This window comes from Procambarus clarkii, chromosome 1 (assembly GCF_040958095.1).
Source record: "Procambarus clarkii isolate CNS0578487 chromosome 1, FALCON_Pclarkii_2.0, whole genome shotgun sequence".
Taxonomy (NCBI): domain Eukaryota; kingdom Metazoa; phylum Arthropoda; class Malacostraca; order Decapoda; family Cambaridae; genus Procambarus; species Procambarus clarkii.
The window spans coordinates 17,737,248-17,759,285 of NC_091150.1; the positions used below are offsets into that span (position 1 = coordinate 17,737,248).

Genomic DNA, 22,038 nt, shown 5'->3' on the forward strand with positions numbered 1-22,038 from the left:
GCGTTCCGTGGCGCGCACGGTTGGGCTGTGTCCCGCCCTTCCTGTTCCCTTTTGGGTGCTAATCCGCGTGGCTTTGCGCCATGGCTTCCCACGTCGGGGCTCGGGCTGCCTTGCACCCGTACGGCCGCGCCTGTGTGCGGCACCCCCCCCCCCCCTCCCATTTTCGTCTAGGCCCTGAGCATGCCGTGTGGCAGCGCGTGGTTGGTAGACCACGGGGTCCTTGCCGTGTGTGGTGTGTTCTCTGCTAGGCACGTCGCCCTCGGACGTCTCGCCGGCCGTGTTGCCCAGGGTGTTAGCCCCAGGCCCTTCGGTGTCCCGGAGTCCCCAGGTACGTCTTCCCCAGAGTGGCGCCGATCAAGATGTCCCCAGACGTCCGCCGGCCGGTGTAAGTCCGGCATGTCGTCCCCAGACGTACGTCTGGCCGGTGTTGCCCGGTGTGTTATTTCAAGCTTTCCGCCGTCCAGGCCCTCAGGCACGTGCCCTGCTTGCCTGGGGGGTAGCCAGGACCGTTACTCCATGTCCTCCGTCTGGCCGGTGTTGCCGGCAAGTTGGTTCCAAGGCGCTCCCGCCTGGCCAGTGTAGCCTGGTGTGTTTGTCTTAAGCGCCCTGCACGTCCGTTGTAGCAGGGATTCCTCCTACGTCGTAAGTTCAGCGTTCGTCCGCCTGCCCGTCCGCCTGCGTCGTCTGTTGTTGTTCTTCGTCGGAGGGAGACGCCGGCGTTGGAGCAAGGACCCGAGATCAGCTCGACGACGACGGCAGGTTTACGTCTAACGGTACGCAACACAGGCCCTGGGTTCGGCGTTGCCGCCGGCAATCCAGGATGACTTCGTTATGTTCGTTAAGTCCTCGGCGTCCAGTTCCAGGGGCCGTGCCCTGGACAGGGGGGTGGCCCCCATGTTGCATGGGGCACGGTATCCTCCAGCAGATGGCGGCGTCGAAGCGTCGTCGGGAACGTCGTATATTTAATGATTCTCATTCGTTGCCTTCCTAAGACACTGTAAATTAAGATTTTCTCACACTTTAGATGGAAGGTTTTCTTATTTTTGTACTTGCAGACATCTCGCGACATGCCTTGCCCTTATTCATATTTATGTTCTACATTTCAGCACTGACATGCCTCTTCTAGTTATTCTTTGTGTCCTGCCTGTTATATCCTAGTGTTATATAATTACTACACATTTGCACTCGGCCTTAATTCTAGTACCAGTTAACCTTTAGGTTTCTGCAGAATTAGTTTCCATGTCACTATAGGCTAAGGTCTCATACTTACTACGGGTGTACCTTTTAAGTTAAATCTAGTCCTCGGACTTGGAATTGTTACTGTTAATTCTTACTTTATATATTTACTTTATATATTTTAATATAAACGTTATATATTCCTTAAATTATATATTTGAAACTTTATATATTTACATGTTCAATATTAAGTTTAATAATATCAACTTTGTTATAAGTCTATAATATAAACCGTGTTTAATATAAACTTTATATAATTACTTACTTTATATTTGAACTTTATATATTTACATGTTCTGCAGAATTTAATCTTCAATAAACTTTAACGCCCCATACTGCCAGTATCTTTCTCCCCCTGGTCAGAAAATGAGAGTTAATATTTACGTGAGGTTGATATCACAAAATCCCATTCTCTGATTTTTATCGGGTAACTGTAGTATGTTAACATGTGTGTCGGATTTCCAGCAGTCACGAACAATTTCTTTAGTATTTCACCATCCATGTATTTAAAAAGCAATTCTGAAATTGGTAAGTGCAGCATAGAACTCGCACATGATGTTCTTTATGTGGTCCTTAGGTGATGGAAAACTATCTAGAACCACCTCTAGATCGATTTTTTTTTTGTTTAAGATGTTTCATAATTTGTAGGTTGTGTGGGGTCTGTTCTCCTATTCCAGACGCTCCTCTAAACAAAGACCCAAAGGCCAATCCATGCACCTGCCAAACCCCGTTTATGAATGAAAACGGTTTACACACAACTCAACTGATGACATTCAAACACTTCCGGAACAAGTGCTTTGCTGATGACTTTTGTCCAAACTACAACACTGTAAATGCTTCACCCACGTACTACAAATAATTGACAACAGAACCTAAATGCCTAAATATGCACAATATGCTAATATATAATAATTTTTTTTTTTAATCAACAGTTTGTCAACCTATTGTATTTGTGCTGCTTTTTCAGTCATGTTCCCCCTTTTTTTTTTTTATCTTTATTTGTATTTGTTCTCAACACTTTTTATTCTTTATGCTCAATTAGTATTAAGTTCTAGATATTAATGTTTTTCTTGCCTGAAACGCATTGCGTAATAGTGGCTTAGGCATTGTATGTACTAGCTCTATCTATATATCAATCCATTAATGTAACATCACTTGTATGTATGTACCTTACTGAATAAACATATTTATTTATTTATTTATTTATTTATAATATTAATTTATATTTGAATAAAGTTCTGTTTTGAATGAATGAAATTCATGAATGAATCTGTGGAGTTGACCGCTGGATAGAATGGACTTGATCTGAGGACAGGTTGCCTATTCCACATTCGATAACATGGCATTTATTCACATTAAATATCATTGCCAAATGGTGCTCCATACACTTGTTTTGTTCAAGTGTTCTTGAAGGGTATGGTGGTGGTTCAGGAGTGCACTCACTTGTTCCACTTAGCTGAACAAAGGACTGTCTACTTCATATTGTGACGATTATACATGTTGGTATTTGTGTACAGTATAAGAGGGGCATAAAAGCTATAAATCATGTCATCAACGTTTATTTCACATGTACAGACATTAGTCACAGAAGTTTGAATAGCACTAAAAGATCTGAACATCGGTAATGGGTACAGTTACATACAGCAAGGCGTAAGAGTAGAAGAAAACAGAGATGGCTACAGAGGCCAAATGGGAGAGCAGCAGCTGAGTTACATCTATTAACCTTCGTAATCGGCTACACTTCGGATGTCTCATTTAATTGCAAATTTGCCTCTGAAACCTACACTTAAAAATGTATTATGTTTAATTTGCAACTTATTGGTGGTGGCAGCGGCTGAGTGCACATTAAACCTAGCAGTTTACTGAACGAATCAACATTTTTGGAACTGTCAATGAATGAATCGCATGGATGTGACATGATTTCTTCAGTGTATTAAAAGAATGAACAAAGTTGTTTGTCTCAACAAACTATTCCCCAATAATTAGGAAATTGACCACATCTTGCATAATAAATTATAGTATGTGTATACTATTAAATATTTTCACCAAATTTTAATATTTACCAATGGTTATCTTGAGATGATTCTTGAGGTTGGTCAAGTTAATGGCCATCGACCATCAAGTCAATGGTCATCAGTTAATGCACATTACACTCGTCATTCTGCAAATTTCTAATGTTGGACGTCTTCTAACGAAGCAAATTATATATTAACATTCAACTGATGGTTTTATCTATTTATAAGCTAAAATGATAAGAAAGAGGAAGAAGTATCTGATGTAGTTTGATTATGAGATGTATTAGGCCATAAAGGGAGGGAAGATTTTGATTAGAGAATATTCACAGCAATCATAGAATTCATTACAAGACTGTCTCGACTACAAATGAAAGGAGGGAAAGTTGACTGGTACCACCAAATAATATCACTTGCAAAACTGCACAACATTAACCTACATTAATCATTTTCAAATACCCCTCCAATACTCCATGACTAATTATATAGCCCCTTAAGATTGTAATGTAAATCAAATAGGTATTGCATCATTATGTAATTCTGAAGGAATAGCTGCTTTGAGAGTACTGAGTGTGGGTTGGACACTGGCACGCAGCACTTTACATAAGGCTGGAAAATAACCTTGTGAAATGGCAACATTAAAACCGATGATTGGCATAATGTGCACCAATAGTCACATTTCCTTACTGAAGGTGAATACAATGCCACAACCATCAAGTGGATGTGACAACGCCGCACCCATCACATGGATGTGACGCCGTCGCACCCATCACAAGGATGTGACGCCGCCGCACCCATCACATGGATTCGACACTGCCAATGCACCAAGTGTAACAACGTCACATTACCACTTCACATTATTATGTGTGAGCATTTCAACACCACATTGTGCCACGGCCAAATTTGTTTGTATCAATATTATTGCCACGAGTCTTGCCAGTGTTTTTTTTTAGTGGCACAATACCTAACTATTAACACCTAAATAAGAGTGTCGACACCACACTCCCGTGTAAATGTTGGTAATGATGATGTAAAAAGAATGACAGCCTGCCCTAACATGCCTTCATCGGACATACCTCTGTGTTGACACCATTGCCCATTATGATTGGAGCAATATGGAGAGACCTGCACATCATTGTGTGGCCACAAGAAACATTATAGACGCCACTAGGCTAGAGCACATCTAACGCTGGTATATGTACAATGACATTTAATAAAAACTTTCTTGAAAATAAATATACATAAATGTTATATTATTTACAACACAACTTCAAATGCGTAATCATAATAGGTATTTTATATCTATCAAATTCTATGTTCCAAAGGTAAAATGTTACTTTGTTCATATATTTAATTTTAACTAGTTATATTTCTACATATAACAACTGCATTGCCATAATATTTTTTTGCTAGTCTGATATTTAATAAATTGAAATGTCATGGAAAATTGAGGAATTTCTAACAGTTAACATCAAGCTTTAAATTAAATGTGAAAACATAAAAATATGTACTGTATTAATACATAATGTTGGAATGACTTGGTAGTACTCAAATACACACATTTCTTCACTGGTTTAAAAAATCGACATTTGCACAAAATATTTAAATCCCTACAAAACTGACCAAGTACTCAACTTCCAATCTTTAACTAATTTACTGTATATACTAATTTGCTATCTGTATGACATTTGCTTGATATAATTGTTAATTTCTAGGTACCTGGCCAAGTAAATATATTACAAAAAATCTAGTGGCAAAGGCATGACAAGAAACAATTATGGCTGAGTAGGAATTCCAAGTGTGCCAAGACATCACGACCTTCCTCGCAAATCCCCTCGGCACAACATTATAACTTCTATAAAGGCAGACATTCCCAACATTAACATAACTTCCAAGTTCATCACTTAACATCTGAGACATAAAACATCACAATATTACATATACAACAATTGGCTGACTTTCCAAAGACACTAGGATTTGAGAATAACACCGATGTCCTGTCATTGACGACGGGCATCCACTTTGCCTGGGTGCTTCAGAAGATGCACACGTTGCGTTTATTATCTCCTCTGCAGTAACCACGTTCTGCCGTTAATGCTCTACCACCAACTACTTTTAGCTTGTTAAAGAACACCTGCTCCAATACGGCAGAACAACTATTGCAATATTTTAAACTTTAAAATTGATGGGGTTATTTAGTTACATATAATGTTTCACAGTATTAATAAAATATTCCTCATGCTGAGGATCCCAAAGAACATGAGTAATATAGTACAGTAGCAGTTTGCAGTAGATACTTAAATTTCTTTGTTTTATCAAACATTAATGACATCTGTAGATGATACAGCTTAAGTGTCTACTAAAGTACTTGTTTCCATTTGGAATATGGGAAATGGTTACCCTCTGCTGCTCAATTAATTCATGAAGGATAAACTATATTAACAAAGAATATACATCTTGAAATTTCCGTATTATCACTAAGTCTCAACGACAATAAAATGAAGTTGCCAGCAAATGACAGAGGCGGCATGTTCCGATTATCTAAAGTCTCTGGTGTTCGTTAATTAAATCATTCACAATATATAAAAAGTGAATTTCTTGCTTTGCTATTGAATTAACTAAACCTACATTTTCCTTGAAAAAGACTTTGCAAAACTAGATGTTGAAAGTGGAACTCAAGAGTGACAATGGACCAGGATCACCCATGATGGAGAAAGGGGAGAGGGGGTTAATAATTATGGTGCGGCTCACATTCTCACTAAAAATTCTCCTACCCAGACCCATGGGAACATTACTGTACATGACAGGAACCCTTTTATATATGGGAACTCTGAAAACACACTCTTTATAATTGACTGTCAAGCACAATAGATATATATTGTCAATAGGATGCAGTCATATACTGAGAATCATATTCTTTAACTTAGTTTTTTCTGTAATAGCTGTAATGAAAAACATTTTCTAAGAATGCTAAAAAAAAGTCAATATATTTATTTATGGTTCCCCTCATTTATTATATTTTCAATTATATTTTTGTTAGTCAATGTCTAATTATTGTTTATTTGGGTATACAAATATACTTTTTTTTTCATCGCCGTTTCACCTATGTTCCAGAAAAATGTCTACATTGAGTGGGAGGGTGAATTTTGTGTGGCTAGCGTGCCTATGATATCTTGTATCAATTGTCTTAAAAGTTGTTTGTAAAACGTAGGACAGTGCTTGTTACAAACTGGGGAAAAAAAAACACTAATCGTGTAAAAGTAACAAGAGCTGCAGGTTTACCATATATGGTTTGGGTAATTGGTGTAGTTACAGGACAAGAGCTGTGCTCGTGGTGATCCCTCTTCCATGAATCAACCCGCATTAACTCAATTCCTTTTGCTAAAGGGAGAGATGTACAGTATTTAACTTAAATTGTTTATGCTTGGTTTACTTTCAACATTGTAAATTAATACTGGAACTTGAACCAAACATGCCAATTAAATGTCTTTTAATAATATTTAACCTTAGTTTATTAGTATAATACTTTTTAAATTATTTTTAATATTCAATACACTTGATAAAGAGCTTAACAATGGCCCGATTCACCAACAGTGCCTATCATGTTGCTGTATTAATTATTTGACTGCAACACTACAGCATTAAATGTACTTTTACCAATGAACACAGTTTTATACGTCTTTTACTTAACTATTAAAAGGGTTTCTGAGATTTTTGTTTTGTTAGGTTTATCTGCTTTAATACTAATTACAGTACTTTATTTTATAATATGAATTACCCCGATTAAAATATAATTCTGGAATATGAAATCAAAAGATTTCCATGCACTAAACTTTTTTAAATTATTTACATAAATTATTCTACTGCAGATAAACTACACTTTCAGTAACAATAACAGATCAGTCAACTTCAACAGCACTCCATCTACAGTAGATGAAGATCCCATGGGTCTCAGCAGGTGGCGGCTTCAGGCAGGGATGTTAAGAGACTTAAGGAAGAGGCACCGTCACATTCACATAACTCACTGGGAACAAACCCGTCTTCCCATTAACTGTTCCTTCAAACCAGTTCTCGTCAATCCGCTGAGTGAGTGTAATGTTATCTCCCTCCTGTAAAGAGAGTTATATTAATTAAGATAATGTGTTAATAATGGCAATCTAAGATATGTTTAAGTGAAGAATGCTTCTTACAAATTTTGCAACTTTACCATTAACTATAAAAACATCATATAATACCTCGTTTAATGACTTGGACAACATTCTATGGGAAATAATTTTCTCATCAATCAATTGATGATCTTAATTCAATTCTTTTGAGAGGGGAAAAACTAGCATTGAATGTAATCAAATACATCTTTCTGGTAGAGCCTTGATGGCTCCTTGAGGCTATCTCACTTAAATGGCTTTCCACTACTGTGTCACATCAGTAATAGGAGCCCTGATTGGCCTACCAGAGCCAGAACTTGCTCCCCACCCCACTCCCCCTCACATAGGTAAAAACCCACTCCCTACCCGGGGCAAGACGGGAAGCCCAAGACCCCCAACGGGCCTCAAGGATGAGAACTGCACCAAGCGACAAAGCCCTTAAATGGGAGTGAGACTCGAACGTCCCAGGGAAGATAACCCTGAAACGCAAGGGAAGTACTTACCGGGCTCCTAGGGAAGGTAGCCCTAGGCACATGCAGCCTAGTGTACTTTAAGAACACATGGCCTCCATACCACACAATGCTGACAAAGCCACAAAAGCAAAAAATCAAAATTCAAGGCCAGAGGGGACTTGTTAACACCTGGCACATCAGTCAAGAAATGGGGGTGAAGCAGCCGGCTTGCCCAAGCCAGCCCCCGCTCCTTCCTGTTGGGGGAGGGGGGGGGGTGCTAACGAGCAGGCGTGTTAGTTGTATTAACGATTTGCTTGTTTCATTGTTTTCAGTTGGGCGAGTTCTTTGGCTCTGTTCAGATGTAGGTTGCAATTTTAACTAGAAGTTTGTATGGGTTTGCCTACCTTTCTGGGTGCCTTCTCCAGTCGATGGCAGATATGACAAACTCTAAATATAGAGTGCTCATATGGCCAATCCTCCTTGTGCCTCTCTGAGTGGACCAGGTTCTGGCTCTGGTCTCCGGTAGGCACATAGAACTCCAGGGACTGATGACACCAAACTAATATGGCACTTGGCAGTTTTGATAGCTTTAGGGAGCCAACAGGGCTCCCCACAGAAAAGTCCAATTCATGGATGTCAGCCTCCTCATTTTGAGGAGGCTGACATAAGAGTCAAATCTAAAGACTGGGTCAACACAACCTGCAAATCTACCAAGTAAAACACTGCCACAGCCTACCAAAGGAGGGAGATGAGCAACTTGGACAGCGCTGCGAAAGACACCCACAGCAAGGATAAATGGCAAAATATCCAGAACAAACTGCCCAGATGTACAGTGGAGCTCAAACACTGCCCAGATGTACACACCAGCTGCCAAGTGGGTACTAGTGGTCATCCACAGTCAAGGTTTTACAGAGCACAAGCAGCTGGATATGGATATGTGCTCATGCCCACATCCTTGGGAAACATTAGAAAAAAACATGCAGTTCTCCAGAGGCACAAAAGAAACCACGCAGGAACACCTAAAAGACAACTCCCTTCCAGCCACTGAAGCATCTGGGTTTGGCAGAAGCCATGCAAAGAACCCAACAAAAGGAGTGTTGTCAGTAACCAAAAAACCAGTGTTGAATGTAATGAAACGCCATTTCCTGGGTGAGTCCCGGAGGCTTCCCGGAGCTATCCCAGGCAAATATGCTAATGTCAGACTTTGGCATCAGTCATGTGTATGGAGTTCTTAGGCCTACCGGGGACCACGGCCAGAACCGGGCTCCCTCAGAGAGGCAAGGGGAGCAATGGCCTATATAAGCCCCCGTGTGGTTGGAAGCATTCTATGTCTGCCATCGACCGGAACAGGCACCCAGAAAGGTAAGCGCCTCAAAACAAACCCCTATTCTGGTTAAAATTGCTATCATAAGCCGAACTAGTGGATAGAACTCTCCAACCGAAAACAAGCAAACTAGTGTGACGTCACACACCGCTGCGCTGCTGTCTGCGCAGCTGTCTGCGCAGCTCCCCCCTCCCCAGGAGGGGGAAGGGGGGGAGCCCCAGACCCTCCACACCGGCTACCCACACCTCAGTTCTTGAGGCTGGATGTCAAAAACGCGAAAAACCGCCGACCGGAGGGAGGGAGGGATGTCAGGGAGCCTCCGGGACTCACCCAGAAAATGGCGTTTCATTACATTCAACGCTGGTTTTCTGGGGGGAGCCCCGTCAGCTCGCGGAGCTAACTACCCACAGATGGAAAAAGAGGGACTTACCGGGGAGGCAGTCGTCGCTCACTCCTCAACTCGAAGCCGAGACAACTGGCTGCAACCACCGACCCAAAGCAACACAGGCCCAACGGGGCCCAGGGACATTCACAAGGTAACGAGTAACCAGGACCCTGTTCGACCGCCAAAATCCCCGCGCCCGAATATCAGACCAAGACATATTCCCAAAGACGGCAGCAAGAGCCGCGAACTTACGAACGTCATGGGCACGGGGATAGACCGCAGGCTGGCTGGACTTGATAACCCTGTGGACGACCTGGGTGACCCGAACCCGCGAACAGGGAAGAAGGGAAACCGGATCAACCCACAGCGCGTCCCCGGACACAGAAGCCGTGGCACGCAAATAACGGCGAAGCGCCGCAACCGGACACAAAACATGATGCACCCCCGGCCTGACCAACCAAGCATCAACCACCCATGGACCCCTCCGGAACGCAGCAGTCTCATTCTTCGCCAGAAAAAAAGGAGACGGCTGCAAACGAACAAAATAATTCCCACGACCAAAAGAGCAGAAACCCATGCGCCGGAGGAGAGCATGAAGCTCCCCTACCCGACCCCCAGAGGCCAAAGCCAACAAGAAAAGTGCTTTGGAAATACAATCCTGGACCGAAGGGGCCACAACGAAACGAGACGAAAGGAAAGCGAGCACTCTATCCAAAGACCAGGACGGCTCAGGCGACACATGAGCAGGCCGAAGGTGAAACAATGCATGAGACAGCTTACAAAACTGCGCAGACGTAACATCGATACCGAAAGCAAGCTGAAGCGGCTCCGCCAGCGCTGCACGATACGAGGCGACAGTGCTAGGCATAAGATGACGGTCCTGAAACAACCACGAGAGGAAGGACAAGACCACCCGAACAGACAAGGAACTAACATGACGAGGACGCAAAAAGAAACAGAAGGACCGCCAGGAAACTTCATACTGCCGCCGAGAAGAAGCCCTCAGGTGGGACACCAACAAGGAGGCCACCTGATCACCATAGAGATGATGATAGACTCGAGTCAAAAAACCCATACGTGAAGACTCGAGGAGAAGATCGAACCAGCCACGTGACTACCGGCCCGATCTGCTGAAAGAGGCGGAGCCGCGGGAAAACCCTCAGGTTTGGACACCGAGCAACCGGCGCCTAAAACCAAGGCTGGGCCGGCCACCAAGGGGCCAGAAGGACAACTCTCCCCTGGTAAGTCTCTAAGCGAGTCAGGACCTGGAGCAACAGCCGAACTGGGGGAAAGAGGTACAGGAACCCCCACCTCGACCAGTCTAGCCGAAAGGCATCGACCCCGACGGCCTCGCGATCGGGGAAGGGCGCCGCATAAACGGGAAGACGCCGCGACCACGCCAACGCGAAGAGGTTCCCTCGGGGGCGCCCGAACGTCTGGCAAAGCCAACGGAAGGACTCGTCGTCGACCGTCCACTCCATGGAGAGGGGAACGAAGCGAGACAGGGCGTCGGCCAAGACATTGGACATGCCCCGTACATGAACTGCCAGGAGAGCCAAACCCCGAGAACTCAGCAGACGAGTCACCAGAAGCGACCAACCCCAAAGAGACAAGGAGCGCATCGATCCCCCGCGGTTCAGGCAATGAACCACCGGAGAGCAGTTCGAATGGAGCCGAATCGTCGATCTGCGAGCCACCCGAATCCTCCCCAGAGCAAACCACACTGCCGCGAACTCCCGCACCGTGCTGTGAGCTCGACGGAAGGACGGATCCCAACGTCCCTGGCCGGCCTGGTGAGCACTGGTCACAAAACCCCAGCCGAGAGACGACGCATCCGTGTACACATCGAGCGAGGGCTCGGGTAGGCGCCAAGGCACTGAACCCTGAAAAACCCGAAGAGGAAGCTGGTGACGCAGCAACCGACGCAAGGCCCCCGGGGGTCGAACTCTGCGATCGCGAGAGAGGCGGAAGGGGGAACCCCGAAGGAACCAGAACAGCCGTCGAAGCCAAACCTGACCCGGCGGGTAGACCACCATCGCGAAGTTCAGGCTCGCGCACAGCCCCTCGAGCAACCGCCAGGTGACCCGAGGGCCCTCCAGAAACAGACGAAGGCGGGACCGCAGCCGCAGGAGAGACTCCGGAGGGAGAGACAAAGAGGCAGTTCGAGAGTCCCAAACGAGACCCAGCCAAGTCCGAACCTGAGAGGGAACCAGATGGGACTTCCTCCAGTTCACCAAGAACCCGAACTCGGCGAGCTGGGAAAGAACCAAATCCTTGGCTAGCAAGCAAGCTGACCGGCTGGGAGCCCAAACCAGCCAGTCGTCGAGGTAGGCCAACACCCGAACACCTAGGAGACGCAAATGAGCCACCACAACCCATGTAAGGTGCATGAACACGCGAGGTGCCAGGTTCAACCCGAACAGGAGACAACGAAAGCGGTAACTCAGATGCCCCACAAAAAAACCGAGCCAGTCCCTGAACTGTGGATGAATTGGGACATGCCAATAAGCATCTCGGAGGTCCAGGGACACCATCCAAGCTCCCGGCTCCAAGAGGAGCTGAACCTGAGACAGTGTAGTCATCCGAAAGGAGGGGCAATGAACCCAGGGGTTCAGACGGGACAAGTCCAGAATGAACCGCAGGTCCGCGCAGGCCCGTTTCGGAACCGGAAACAGACGGGAAACCCATCTGAGGGACGACGTCGTTTCGACGACGCTCAAGCGTACCCACTCCAAGATGACTCGACAGAGCGCAGGGGAAGAAACCTGCCTTGCCAGCCCCGACCCCCCCAAGGGGGGAGGGGCCACCCAACGCCACCGCAGGCCACGAGACACAACCCAAAAGGCCCACGAATCGTGGGACCAGGCGCGGGCGAACAGTGCAAGCCGCCTTTATCGCCCCGTCAATGGGGAAACCGCGAAAATGCCGGCGACCCTTACGAGACCCAGAACCCCGCACAGAGCGAACACCGCGCCGACCAGACGAGGGAGGGTCCGCAGGAGGAGCCAAACCCGAACCTGACACCAGAGGCCTACCACGACAAGAGGAACCCCGAGCCCTGGCACGACCTTTCCGGGAAGACCCACCCCGGGACCCCCGGAAAACTAAGAAGTCCGACATCGGACGACAAGCCGCCGACGCAGCCTGAATAAACTGAGCCACAGCCAACTCCTCAAACAGAAGAGGACAAAAAGGTGAAGAATGCCTAAGAGCCAGAGCCCAAGCAGATTCCACGGAGGAACCCAGCACCGTCTGCCGACACGCGAGACGGGAAGCATAAAACAGGGAAACCGCATCCCGCAAAATCGGCGTGAACAGCTTCAACAAGGCAGCCGACGAACGCGCAGCCGAGGACAAGGTGCCGGACCCCGGGACGGACCCAAGCGTCCTCACATCCTCCACGAGCCAATCCGAAGACAGCTCCAGGAGGGAAAAGAACCGCAAGGCCGAAGCCAAAAGGCCCCGGGCGCGCAAGTCCTCCACAACGAGTGCCGCCGAAAGGGTGGGAACCTGCACATGGAGCTGAATAACGCCCACATCGCGGGGAAGGGCAGGGGCAAACAAGCACTCATTCAGGTACTCAAGCTCGCCCCCCAGGAAAACCTGAAGCACCGTGGAAGCTTCCCGCCACTCCAGCGTATGGGAATGACAGAAGGAATGCCAGGAATCCAGAACAAACAAGGGGCAGTCTGCTAGCCAGGACGACAACGAAGCCAGAAAGGGAACGAAGTCCCAAACCTGAATTCGGACGGATTCATTTCCGAGGCATAATCCAGGTCATGCAGGAGGTAAGCTGCAAAGGCCGCTCGCACCACACCAGGTTGGATGCGATAAGCCGAAAACCTCTGGAAGGACGGAACCGACGTACCCGGGGGAACACGAAACCGAACCCGGGGAGGGGCCGACACCAAATCCAACTCGTACGCAGAGGGGGGAAAAGAAAACCCCACTCCTTGTAACAATAAGCCCCGCTCAGAGGGAAGAAAAACCCAGGCGGGGTCCAGCGGGGTCCAAGGCCCCCAAGTCAGCCCCTCCCCAGCCTCGAGGTCCTTCACCACAGGACCCGAGGCCGAGTCCTCTCCCCAAGCCCCCACCCCACAAGACAAGGCCGGAGCAGCCGGAAAAGCTAGAGGAAGGGGGGGGGCCCACTGGTCAGACCCCGAAGCTTCGGCCGGGAGACAAGACTCGAATGCCTCTGCTGTCGTCCCCGGAAGGGGCACCCCCCCCCCCCCCCGAAGCTGCCCGAGTCTCAAGATCAAGTAACCCCTGCTCCGACCCCGAAACCCTCAGACGCTTCGGGGCCGGAAGCAGGGGGGGGACCAGAACGAACAGAAGGGGAAGGACGAGGAGGTGCAGACTGAACCAGGATCAAAGCAACCCCCACCCCCAAGTCCGGGTCTCGAAAAGCAAAGCGGGGCAGCCCCGGGGCATCTGGGTGAGCAACCAACCGAGCGCGTTGCAACAGACGAAACCTAGACTGCAACGCACGTGCCGCCTGTACCCGAATAGAATCATCAGAGGATTGGGTAAATTGAGTCACAAGCAAGCAGCAACACTCACAGGACTCGGGGTCGAAAGTATCACCGACCCAACAGGCAGCGTGGCAGAGGCAAAAACAATGAGGGTCACCCTGAGACAAGGGGACCGAGCAACCCTCAAACTCGCACACTGCGAGTGGGGACTCCTGGGTCACATCCATCGGACCCACGCGCCCCCTAGGGGATTCCCAGGGTCCTGAGTGTTTACTTTAAGAGGACTCACGCTCAGGTAGTCCCAGGCAGGGTGCTGCAAACCGGCGCCCAAAACTACCAAGCAAACTTCTATAGCTGAACCCCAGGGACGTGTACACTCACGGGGTCCTAGCAGGGGGCGCCACCGAGGAGAACAGTGGAAGGGCAAAAACAAACTGAATAAAATGACAGAACCCCCCACCAGGCAAAAACAAAAAGAAAAACAAAACCCCGCAAGAGGACAGCGAACCCCAAGGAACAGAGCTGGCCGCAATGTCGGGAATACAAGCTGTGCAGCACCCTGTGCCCCTACCAGTGCAAACTGCCTCTTATCTGCCAGTAACAAGGGAGAACAGAACACCCAAGAGCCCAACAGGCGGCCGAAAAACCGAAAGGTAAAACGGACCAGCAGAGGCAGACCCCGAGGAGCCTGTGGAAGGTGGCCCCAAGCCCCAAGGGCAGTACTTACAGGGCACCTAGGGAAGGCAGCCCTAGGCGCATGCAGCCCGAGTACTGAAAATAACTCCTGGCTCTCGCACCCACAAAACCAACACCACACGCAAAGCACAGTGCAGTAGCGACACCGGAGCCAGAGCACACGACCATCGCCTATAGCATCAGCCTCAAGAACTGAGGTGTGGGTAGCCGGCGTGGAGGGTCTGGGGCTCCCCCTTCCCCCTCCCGGGGAGGGGGGAGCTGCGCAGACAGCGGTGCGGCAGTGTGTGACGTCACACTAGTTTGCTTGTTTTCGGTTGGGGAGTTCTATCCACTAGTTCGGCTTTTGGTAGCAATTTTAACCAGAATAGGGGTTTGTTTTGAGGCGCTTACCTTTCTGGGTGCCTGTTCCGGTCGATGGCAGACATAGAATGCTTCCAACCACACGGGGGCTTCTATAGGCCATTGCTCCCCTTGCCTCTCTGAGGGGGCCCGGTTCTGGCCATGGTCCCCGGTAGGCCTAAGAACTCCATACACATGACTGATGCCAAAGTCTGACTGACATTAGCATATCAGCCTGGGATAGCTCCGGGGAGCCGACGGGGCTCCCCCCAGAAAGTAAGTAGTTATAAAAAAAGAATGCACCAAGAGCAGCTCAACACGAATCAGGAATTTTATACTGAAGCCAAAATTCAAAAGCCTGAACTCAAAAGATACCTTGTATCCATAAGGATACCTTTCCATAAGGAAAGGAAAGTCCTGATCCCCCAGGAGACATAGAAAAATGTCCATCAAAAGGTGCGATGACAAATCTCTGGAAATAAGATGTTTATTTGGAATCAAATTGCAGACTGAAGCATATCCACGGGGAGAAGGCGAGTAATCTAGCACGTGTACATAGACAGGAGGAGGATAAGGCCTGCCACTAGACCCAAACACAGAGGAAGGGAGGGGAGGGAGGGAGGGAGGGAGGGAGGGAGGGAGGGAGGGAGGGAGGGAGGGAGGGAGGGAGGGGAGGGGAGGGGAGGGAAGGGAAGGGAAGGGAAGGGAGGGGAGGGGAGGGGAGGGGAGGGGAGGGAGGGGAGGGAGGGAGGGAGGGGAGGGAAGGGAGGGGAGGGGAGGGCGGGACGGAGGGAGGAAGGAGGTGAGGGGGGAGGAGGAAAGAGGCGAGCGGAGGATGGGAGGGAGAAGGAAAGAAGGAAAATGAAAGAAGGAAAAGTAGGAAAAAGAAAGTGGGACGGAAAAAAGGAAAGGAGAGAAAAAAGGAAGAGAATAAAAGAAGAAAAAAACCCAGCGTTGAATGTAATGAAACGCCATTTTCTGGGTGAGACCCGGAGGCTCCCCGGAGCTTTACCGGCTGATATGCTAATGTCAGACTTTGGCATCAGTCATGTGTATGGAGTTCTAGGGCCTACCGGGGACCACGGCCAGAACCTGGCCCCCTCGGAGAGGCAAGGGGAGCAATGGCCTATAGAAACCCCCGTGTGGTTGGAAGCATTCTATGTCTGCCATCGACCGGGTCAAGCATCCAGAAAGGTAAGCATTCCAAAACAAACCCCTATTCTGGTGAAAATTGCTACCTAAGCCGAACTAGTGGATAGAACTCTTCAACAGAAAACAAGGAAACTAGTATGACGTCATACGTCACCGCGCCGCTGTCTGCGCAGCTCCCCCCTCCCCGGGAGGGGGAAGGGGGAGCCCCAGACCTCCCACGCCGGCTATCCACCCATCAGTTCTGAGGCTGGATGTCAAAACACGCGAAAAACGCCGACCGGAGGGAGGGAGGGTTGCCGGGGAGCCTCCGGGTCTCACCCAGAAAATGGCGTTTCATTACATTCAATGCTGGTTTTCTGGGGGGAGCCCCATCGGCTCCCCGGAGCTAACTACCCACAGAGGAAGGTCAAAGGGACAAAACCGGGAGGCGGACACCACGCACCCCCCAAGGAGGCGAGACAACCGGCAGCAAACGCCAACCCAAGGCGCCACAGCCCCGAAAATCCAGGGAACAACACGAGAACCACGAGCAGCAAGGCCACTGCACGAACACCAAAAATCCATGCCCGAAAGACTGCAAGGCCACGTCGCCCAGACGGCAGCAAGAGCAGCGAAGCCACGAACGCCACAGGCATGAGGGAAGACCACAGGCAGCTTAGCCGCAAGAACACGGCTGACCACCCGGGATACCATCACCCGCGAACCGGGAAGGACAGAATCGGATCAACGCAAAACGCGCTCCGGACCCAAACGCCGTGGCACGCAAACAACAGCGGAGGGCCGCCACTGAACACAAAAACGACACACCCCCGGCCCGACCAACGAAGCACCAACAAACCCTGGACCCCTCCAGAATGCAGCAGCCCCACCCCGCGCCAGAAAAGATGGAGACTGCTGCCATCAAACAACCAAAACGCTAAAACCGAAGGAGCAAGAAAACTCAGCGAACCGACCCCCAGAGGCAAAGGCCCAAAGGAAAGAGCCGACGAAAAAACACCGGAACCGAAGGGGCACAACCAACCGAGGAGAAGACAGAGCACGCTGACCAGAGACCAGGATGGTGCAAGCGGCGCACGAACAGGCCGGAGGTGAAACGACGCACAAGACAGCTGACTAACGGTGCAGAAGCAACACCAAGACCGAAAGCAAGCTGAAGCGGCTCCGCCTGGGCCGCACGAAAAGAGGCGACAGTATGTGGCAAGACGACGGCCCCCAACCCCCACTAGAAAACCAAGCCAAGAGTAAACCAAGCTAACAAGAGTAACCACCTAAGAAGGGACAGGAAAAGGAAGGACCGCCAAAATACCCATACTGCCGCCAAGAGAAGCACGCAGGTGGGACACCTACCACGAAGCCACCCGACAACCAACCGGAGGCGAGACCACGAGGCAGAACATAAGCAGCCCCGACAAGGCCCCCCCCGAGCCCAGGAAAAAGGCGGAGCCGCGAGAAGATCTCGGGCGCGACCACCGAAACCCAGGCGGCACAAGGAGACGGAACGTCTGCCGAACAGAAAAACTCCCCAAAGCATGCAAGCCCGCCAGGAGTTCAGAAACGACGGGTCCGACGCGAGACATCGCAAGAAACCCCCCCCCCCCAAAAAAAACAACCGGCAGTGCAAGCTAGGAAAACCAAAGAAGGCGGAAGGGTCGCCACCAGAACAGGACCCGAACCAAGGGGCATGAACAACTGCAATAGACCGAGACAAAGAAGCACATCACAGGACACAGGCTGACCAACGCCTAAGAACACACGCAGAACATCCCTGCTGCAGAGGAGGCAGGAAGAAAGAGCAGAAGCACAAAAAAAAAAAAAAACAAAAAAAAAACAGGAGAACAACCAGGGGTGGACAATCAGGCAGGGACAAAAACCCCACGCAATCCCCAGGCACAAAACGGCAGCAAAGTGCCACTCCACAACCGGACACAGGAACAAGGACACGCCACCGTGAAACACGGTACCAATGCACACGTGCAGCAGCAGCAACAGGCACCACTGCAACATGCAACATGTAAATAGCAACTCCCCTCTGCAAAGGCAGAGAACGGAGCAGGCAGACCCCAGACAGGGCCAACGGAGACACGACAAAACCCTGCAGGCCCAGAAACCTGCACCAGGCGACCGACGGCGGAGAAACCCCGTTCGATACCTGCTGGATGAGGTACTGGGAGCTCTTTTACACCTGAAGCCCGGCCCAAGGTCAGGCCAGACCGGCCAGAGGATGGCCCACCAGGCAGCTGCTAGGAGCAGTCCACCGGCCCACATACCCCCACAACCAGGACGGGCCGGAACCGCCATACGAAAACAGGCCAGTGCGCCCTGGAAGTCAACGGACGAACCAGCAAGAAGGCTTATGCTCGCAAGTAGGTCGTGTAACAAGCACAGACCACTGATGGTAATACAGTGTTCCCCAAAAGTGCCAATAGCACCACTGCACTCCACTGGTACTATCCCGCAAGTTCTACCAGATAGGCGAGACCCAAGAGCCAGAGCTCAAATCCTGCAAGCACAGCCAGGAGCCTCACCAGGTGAGTACAGAACCAACCCTACAACCCCCACACCTCACAACATTAAAAAAGGAGGGTCCCCTGAATGACTCCAGCATGGGTTGGACATGCACATGAGGGGGACAGGAAGGGGTGATAAAGGGACAGTCACTGGTGTGCGAACGGTCTCAGTCGTACAAAAATACACCTCAAATAAAGACAGGTATATAAACACCGCCGCATCCAGCGCCCGGCCAAAAGATGCCAGACCGCAGAAACTCACCTGGCGAATGGTGGCACGAACTTGACACGACTCAACCGTGCCCAGAAGAACTTGGGAGCACCGCCAGGTGAAGACGCCAGAGCCGGACCCTGCCGGACCCGCAGGAGAACAGGGAGAGGCGAAGGAGGCGGTCCACACCCATGACACAGGGAAAACCGCGGTGTCCTCCCCACAACTAGGAACCAGGACGCCCCCGGCGCGAAGGGGCACATACCGCAGCCAGGGAGAAGAACGAGAGGCGAAGCACTGTAGCAAAAAAGGGCGCAAAACCCCAGCACTGAAACACCGCCCAGACCAAAAACTCCACGGCGCATGCGCATAACACGCTGGCCGAACCGCACACCCTCCCTGCGGGAAGGCGCCAGCCAGGACTACTGCACGAGAAAAGTAGCCAAAAGAGGAAGCAGGAACAATAAAACCGGCCAAAGAAGCAAAGAGGCCAAAAAGGAACCCAACCGGGCGACAAGTAGCCCAACCGGGCGACAAGTAGCCCAACCGGGCGACAAGTAGCCCAACCGGGCGACAAGTAGCCCAACCGGGCGACAAGTAGCCCAACCGGGCGACAAGTAGCCCAACCGGGCGACAAGTAGCCCAACCGGGCGACAAGTAGCCCAACAGGGCGACAAGTAGCCCAACAGGGCGACAAGTAGCCCAACCGGGCGACAAGTAGCCCAACCGGGCGACAAGTAGCCCAACCGGGCGACAAGTAGCCCAACCGGGCGACAAGTAGCCCAACCGGGCGACAAGTAGCCCAACCGGGCGACAAGTAGCCCAACCGGGCGACAAGTAGCCCAACCGGGCGACAAGTAGCCCAACCGGGCGACAAGTAGCCCAACCGGGCGACAAGTAGCCCAACCGGGCGACAAGTAGCCCAACCGGGCGACAAGTAGCCCAACCGGGCGACAAGTAGCCCAACCGGGCGACAAGTAGCCCAACAGGGCGACAAGTAGCCCAACAGGGCGACAAGTAGCCCAACAGGGCGACAAGTAGCCCAACAGGGCGACAAGTAGCCCAACAGGGCGACAAGTAGCCCAACAGGGCGACAAGTAGCCCAACAGGGCGACAAGTAGCCCAACAGGGCGACAAGTAGCCCAACAGGGCGACAAGTAGCCCAACAGGGCGACAAGTACGAGGAGCCGACAGACGTTCCAAGAATGCGGGAAGTAGCGAAAAACCTTCCCGTACCCTCGAGAACACAGAAGTCAACACTAGTCCCGAAGGCACACGAAGGCGCAGGCGCACCCGAGATCAGAAGTCACGCAGAACCCCATCGAACGGGGAAACATGACAAAAACACCGTCCCAAAAAGGGGGGGAGGAAACATCCACCCACAGGACGGAACCAACCAACTCAAAGGCCAAGGAACCGAGCCCGGGGAGGGGCCGACGTCTAACAGCACGTACGGCGAGTATGGAGGAAAGACCCCACTCCGCGTAACCACAAGCCCCGCCTAGAGGGGGATAAAAACCCCCACGGGGTCTAACGGGGCCAAGGCCCCCCCAAGTCAGCCCCTCCCCAGCCCCGGGAACCTACACGACAGGTCCCGGGGCTGAGCCGTTCCCCCAAAGCCCCAGCCGTACCAGAAAACCGGGGCAGCCGTGAAAACACTAAGGAAGGGAGCCCACTGGCAGACTCATACAACACGGCTGGAGGAACAGGCCCAAATGCCCCCGTCACTACCCCGGAAGGGGAATGCCCCGAGACTGCCCGAGTCTCAACACCACCAAAAACCCCGCCCCGAACCTACAGACGGTAAGGAACCGGATGCAGGCAGGAAGGGTGAACCAGGGGAAAGACAAGGGGCGTGGATGGAACCGAAGCAACCAACACCCCCAAGTCCCAAAACGAACTACAACGGGGCAGCCCCGGGGCTCCCGGGGCGGAAACCACGAGAACGTTGCCACCACCAATGCTCAAGTGCAACGCCCCAGCTGCCCGCACCCGCTTTGTTAGCACAACTGGGTAACCGAGCCACAACGAGCAACCAAACTCGCAGGACTCCGGGTCAAAGGTGTCACCGACCCCACAGGCAGCAGACGGAGGCAAAACAGAGAGTCACCCAGAGACAAAAGGTGAGGGCAACCCTCAAACTCGCTGGAAGCGAGGGGGGGACTCTGGGGTCACATCCATCGGACCCGCGCGCCCCCAGGGGTTTCCCAGGGTCCCGAGCGTTTACTTTAAGAGGACTGGCGCTCAGGTAATCCCAGGCAGGGTACTGCTAACCGGCACCCAAAGCTACCAAACAACTTTCTAAGAGCTGAACCCCCGGGACGTGTACACTCACGGGGACCTAGCAGGGGTACCACCAGAAAATACTCAGAACACAAGGGACACAAGGGGCAAGAACGAAGGCAGACCCCCCCACCAGGTAGATAAACAAAAGAAAAAGAAAACCCGCAAGAGGACAGCGTACCCAAGCGGAACAGAGCCGGCCGCTATGATTGGTAAAGACAAGCTGCACAGTACCCCGCGCCCACCAGTGCAAACACTGCCCCTTACTCTAAGGCGAACAAGGGAGACAGAACACCCGAGCACACAAAGAGCGGCCGAAAACCAAGCAGTAAACGGCCAAGCAGGGGCAGGACCCAAGGAACTTGTGGAAGGTGGCCCCAAGCCCCAAGGGCAGTACTTACAGGGCACCTAGGGAAGGGAACCCTAGGCGCATGCAGCCCGAGTACTGGAGAATCACTCCCGGCTCACGCACCACCTAGAAAACAGACACCACACTCTAGGTCCAGTGCTGAAACAACCACTGGAGCCGGAGCACATAACCATTGCCTATAGCATCAGCCGAAGAACTGATGGGTGGATAGCCGGCGTGGGAGGTCTGGGGCTCCCCCTTCCCCCTCCCGGGAGGGGGGAGCTGCGCAGACAGCGGCGCGGTGACGTATGACGTCATACTAGTTTCTTTGTTTTCTGTTGAAGAGTTCTATCCACTAGTTCGGCTTAGGTAGCAATTTTCACCAGAATAGGGGTTTGTTTTGGAATGCTTACCTTTCTGGATGCTTGACCCGGTCGATGGCAGACATAGAATGCTTCCAACCACACGGGGGTTT

At 50.7% G+C, this 22,038-nt stretch overlaps 1 protein-coding gene across 1 annotated transcript in view; it reads right to left on the minus strand.

Moving 5' to 3' along the window:
* Nucleotides 1-2,779: 2,779 nt before the first annotated feature.
* Nucleotides 2,780-22,038, minus strand: part of LOC138363449 (endophilin-A-like) — a 38,601-nt gene continuing 19,342 nt past the window's right edge. The window contains exon 3 of the mRNA XM_069322888.1: nucleotides 2,780-7,357. Coding sequence (XP_069178989.1) covers nucleotides 7,238-7,357 — 120 coding nt within the window. The 3' untranslated portion in view covers nucleotides 2,780-7,237. The remainder of the gene's footprint in view (nucleotides 7,358-22,038) is intronic.